Genomic DNA, 5138 nt, shown 5'->3' with positions numbered 1-5138 from the left:
AGTCGTAGAGTCATTTTGTGATGCCATGTTGTATTGCACATATCGAGCATATTGTGTGTATGTTATTGAAATGCTTGGTATGCGTGGGATCTGACTATCTAGTTGTTTATCTTTAGTAGCCTCTCTTACCGGGAAATGTCTCCTAGTGTTACCGCTGAGCCATGGTAGCTTGCTACTGCTCTGGAACACTTAGGCTGGCCGGCATTTGTCCTTCTTCGTTCCTGTGTCTGTCCCTTCAGGGAAATGTCACGCTTGGAGTACCGGAGTCCTGCTAGCCCAGTGCTACAGCCCGGACCCACTTGCTGATGACCGACACGTTCGAAGCTGGGTCATGAATGCCTGTCCGTGTAAGTCTGTGCCACTTTGGGTTTACGACTAGTCATGTCAGCCCGGGCTCCTTATCATATGGATGCTAGCGACACTATCATATACGTGAGCCAAAAGGCGCAAACGGTCCCGGGCAAAGGTAAGGCGACACCCGTGGGGATACCGTGCGTGAGGCCGCAAAGTGATATGAGGTGTTACCGGCTAGATCGATGTGACATCGAGTCGGGGTCCTGACACCCTGCCTCTTCTGCGGGGGGCCGAGGTCCCCGGGGCGGCGACCCTGTCGGAGAGACGTCACCGGCCCTCCGACAGGCGGTGGCGGGGGCGTGGGCCGGCGAACCTGGCCGTGTGGACGGCGGGTGAACTGGAGGACGGGTGGCGTGGTGCAGCGGCAGATCGGCAGCGCCAGATCTGGCCGCCCCTGCCTCCCCTGTTTGGCGAGCTCCTCCCCGGCCAGATCCGGCCTGCTCCTCTGCGGGCCACCAGGTCTCGCGCCGTTGGGGTATGGGTGTCGGGGATTCGAAGACCGGGAGAAATCCCAGGCCGGCCTCGCCGGTCTTGGCAGCGGCGACGCTCGAGGGCGCCGCTCCCCTCCTTGGAGGCGCCGTTCAGGTCAGATCCGCCGCCCCCTTGCCCTCTAGTCTCCCGGGTGAAAACCACAACTCTGTTGGGCGGCGGCGGCGCCCTTGGCGTCGCGTTCCTTCCTTAAGGCGCCGTATTTGGGAGCTAGGTGGGCATTGGGCTTGCTCGGCGATGTGGTGGGTGTGCAGCGGCGGAGGTAGCTGGCCGCTACTGCTCTTCTCCGCCCGTTCCGGCATCTCTTTCTCATTCATGTCCAGTCCGTGGATTAGGTGGTGCTCTGCTCCAGGTCAGCGCTCCGTGGCTTGTCGGGTGCGCTCGGTTCCTTTTCCAGATGCAGCCTGCCGGTGTCCTTCCTCCCAGGTTCTAGGGTGAACCGCGACACTGTCAACGGTTCGGCGCCTTCGATCCAGGCGAGGAGGCAGGGGCTTTCTTTGACAGTGGAGCTGGGAGGTCATGGCATGTCGGGGCCGCTGGCGATTTGGCGACGGCGTGTCCTTCCTCACCGTCGGAAGTGCTACTCCTGTGCTGACATTCTCCTACTTCCTTGGTGACCCGTACGCGATTGAGGACCTACACATCTCCAAGCTGCGTATCTCCATGTTCGATCTTATTTAGCTTGGTGTGTGTGAGGCTTGTGAGCTGCTGTCCAGCGTCTTTGTACCTTGTCGCTTTTCTGTTTTCTTGTGTTGGTTTCGCGCTTGTATTACTATTCCTGGCCGGTTGATGGCTTTGTTAATTCAAAGCCGGGCTCCTCTAGAGCCTTCGTTCTAAAAAAAGTGGGAACTAGATGTGGTTTCTCTAAATTCTCGAATACACAAGTTCTAAACCTACGTCGAGGCATGCCCAACAAACGATGGATCAAGGATGTGGATTTCGAGCGTAGCACCTAGCCGCCAAGGCCCAATAAGACACTTTTCGCATAGTTGTTACTGCTCACTGGACGCAAAATAAAACTCACTAAAATAGTTCGTCTAGATTGAAGCTGTCTCAAGACATTTGAGTATCAACTAGCAAAACGGCCGTGCGTTGCAACGGGAGAAAACACCAATTACCTTACAAACCCGTATCAATGTTGTTGCAAAAATTTAGAGTGCCATGTGTTTGAGCCATAGTTTTAAATAGCCAGCTGTAGCTCCGCTATAGCCTGCTATATAGCCTTTTCAGCAGGGTGCCGCAAAATGGCAGCCTTTACAAATAGCCCGCTATAGCCCGCTATAGTTGGTTTGGAGGCCCATAGCTATTTTTCCATAGCCCACTATTTAAAATATTGGTTTGAGCCAGTTGATCCATCAATGGTAGTGGCAAATTTAGATTGGGTGAGGAAGAAGATGTGTGAACTAAACGTCACCCTGAGTTTGTACGGTAATTGGTGTTTTCTCCCGTTGTAACGCACGGGCCCTTTTGCTAGTACTATACTAAAGTATTTCATCAGGAGTAGTTCAGTCCGTCGTCAACTATCCATATTATTATACTCAGTGAGCAAGCATTGTCCAAACAATATTATTTAATTTAGATGTCGCTAGAGAGAGAGATATGGAAAATCAAATTTGTGGAGACGCGACCGGACCCGGCACGCTGGTGATGACAATGAAGTGGCGCCAGCAGATTGTGTGGTTTTGCAAATCCGATAAAAGAATTAATGTAGGTACGTAAATGCATCCGCATGTGGCATGTGTACTACACGCAATATCGCCCAAAGAACTTGTGATAATCTTGCTTGTTCACCTAAACACAACTACCAGGTTTATACATATTCTCATATTCGTCAGAGATCACTGACTTTTTACATCGTTGAACTGGTCACCGTTTTCCGTTACTTGCACGCAATATCCTTGAATTCAGTACGTGCATGCAACTAAGCTGCATTGCTACATGAATCACGGAGGCTATCTCAAACGGCAAAATATTGAATGGAAAATCTCTCTCATATATATCCCCTTAAAAGAATACGTTGTCACAAAACAAACAGGCGTCACCATCGGCGGACCACAATCTGTTATGACGAGCCAAATCACGATCCATTATTTGGTTCTAATTTTAAAACTACGTAATAGGTTGATGTCTGAATGAACCAAACAATATGGCTAACATGTACTCCTCCCATGCTTGAAAAGAGGACATATAATTTTTGTTTGAAGTCAAATGATACGAAGTTTGACCAAGCTTATAGTAAAAACTATCAATAATTATAATATCAAATTAGTATTATTACTTGGTTAAAATTATGTACCATTTGACTTCAAACAAAAATTATATACTTTTGCCATAACGCAAAACTTGGGCCACCTTTTTTATTAATAGATTATGGAGATTGAAGTGGATAATACCCAACGGGTATGATGATGTGTAACTCTTGTGTTCCATGTCCCTATCCACTTATGTTAGGTGGCACATCTTGATCATAAAATTCGTCCGAAATATGTAACTGCCAGGCACGTGCTTATGTAATTAAGGTTACTTAGTGGAGCAGATTTGTATGGATATATTTATTTAAAAGAAACATGAGCAATTGAACCTGCAATTAAGCTCGATTGAGCACCTAGCAGGGAAATCATATGTGTAGAAAAATATCTTTCAGGATTCCTGCAAAAGAATCTTTCAAAAAACAAATTACTGACAGAAGTTCCAAGTATATATGTTAAAGAATTGAGAGTGATTTTTACCAATATGTCCATACGAGTAGCTTTTTGAATAGTAGCGACCTAGGTAGATGCCCTGCTTGACTTTGACCTGAGTTATCTTTTCCAGATGATTATGGAGGTGAAGATTAAGGTAATTCAGTGCTCCATGTTCATAATTTTCATGTTTTGCCTGGAAAACACCATGTTATTTGAAGGAAAGAACCAAGATATCTAATATGTCAGTTAGGCACACGTATGAAGTTACTTAGTGGAGCGGACATGCATTACATTAAGCAAACTTTAAAAAGTTGCGTCACCAACTAAGTTCTAGCAGCCAGCGGATACTACTTTAATCGGTTAATAAGTTCCTCTCGATCGTACTTGACTTGTTCTATTAACTCACGTGAAAGTTCCTGGCTTCCTGCATATCGCCACCCTATTACTTGCGCCACCTTCTCTGTTAATCTGGGGCTATTTAAGCACATCCATCCATGTCTCCTTAGCCAAAGAAACTCACAATGGCATCCTCCACCTCCTCATTCCATCTTCTTGCCGTCCTCCTTGCGCTGGCCTCATGGCAGGCCAGTGCATATGATCCTAGTCCTCTTCAAGATTTCTGCATCGCTGACATGAAGTCCCCTGGTATGCACTACGTATTGTATGCATGTGTATGAGTGAGTCCTTAATTCCATTGATGTAGAAATTCATCTAGTTGTAACATAGCGTTGATCACATCGAAGGTTGCTACATGCTGACAATAATTATCAAAATATTGTTACTACACGCTCACACCACTGCATGTTTATTACTAATTTCTGTACACATGCAGTGCGAGTAAATGGATTTGCGTGCAAGGATCCAATGGCTGCAAGCTCGGACGACTTCTTCAATCCGGCCATGCTTGATAAGGCTAGGGATACAAAGGCCAGCAAGGTCAGGTCCAACGTCACCAACATCAATGTCATAAATTTCCCTGGCCTCAACACCCTGGGTATCTCTCTGGCACGCATCGATTATGGACCACTAGGTGTGAACACGCCACACATACACCCCCGTGCCACTGAGCTCTTGACCGTGCTTGAGGGAACACTATACCTTGGATTTGTCACATCCAACCCAAATAGGCTCTTCTCTAAGATAGTTACGAAGGGTGATGTATTTGTATTCCCAAAAGCAATGATCCACTTCCAAATGAACCTAGCGCATGACAAGCCAGCGGCCGCGTTGTCCTCGCTCAGCAGCCAAAACCCCGGGGTTATTTCTATTGCCAATGCAGTGTTTGGATCAAAGCCGCCGATTTCAGATGATGTTCTGGCCACGGCATTTCAGGTGGAAAAGGATCTGATACACTGGCTCCAATCTCAGTTCTGGGAAAATAACAACTACTAAATATTATCTGTTATTTGCACCTATTGGAAATTTAATATGTGACACTATATAGAATAAATGGCATGTAATTAATATTTATGCATGCCTGCGAGCTGCGAGTTTTTCTTTTCTTTCTATATTGTGACAAAATATGTTTTCGTCGGATTCATGTCATAATCCATTGGCGGTGTTGTTATTTCATTGTTTAATAAATGGAATGTGGATGTGCTCCTTTCGCTC

The 5138-nt window shown here is 46.7% G+C and overlaps 1 protein-coding gene across 1 annotated transcript; it reads left to right on the top strand.

The window, feature by feature from the left end:
- Window positions 1-3934: 3934 nt before the first annotated feature.
- LOC123064727 (germin-like protein 8-4) lies at window positions 3935-5138 on the top strand. The gene is made up of 2 exons (XM_044488141.1): window positions 3935-4172; window positions 4360-5138. Exons 1-2 carry the CDS (start codon window positions 4049-4051, stop codon window positions 4917-4919), a joined length of 684 nt encoding a protein of 227 aa, XP_044344076.1. The 5' UTR covers window positions 3935-4048; the 3' UTR covers window positions 4920-5138.

The sequence above is a fragment of the Triticum aestivum genome, chromosome 3B (genome assembly GCF_018294505.1).
Source record: "Triticum aestivum cultivar Chinese Spring chromosome 3B, IWGSC CS RefSeq v2.1, whole genome shotgun sequence".
NCBI classification, from domain to species: Eukaryota; Viridiplantae; Streptophyta; class Magnoliopsida; order Poales; family Poaceae; genus Triticum; species Triticum aestivum.
This window is presented reverse-complemented; position numbering and strand designations above follow the sequence as displayed.

Bases quoted from the DNA above. Each gene is read 5' to 3' on its own strand.
- LOC123064727 (XM_044488141.1), top strand. From the start codon at position 4,049: ATGGCATCCTCCACCTCCTCATTCCATCTTCTTGCCGTCCTCCTTGCG. The intron at 4,173-4,359 runs GTATGCACTACG...GTACACATGCAG, and splicing joins CGCTGACATGAAGTCCCCTG to TGCGAGTAAATGGATTTGCG.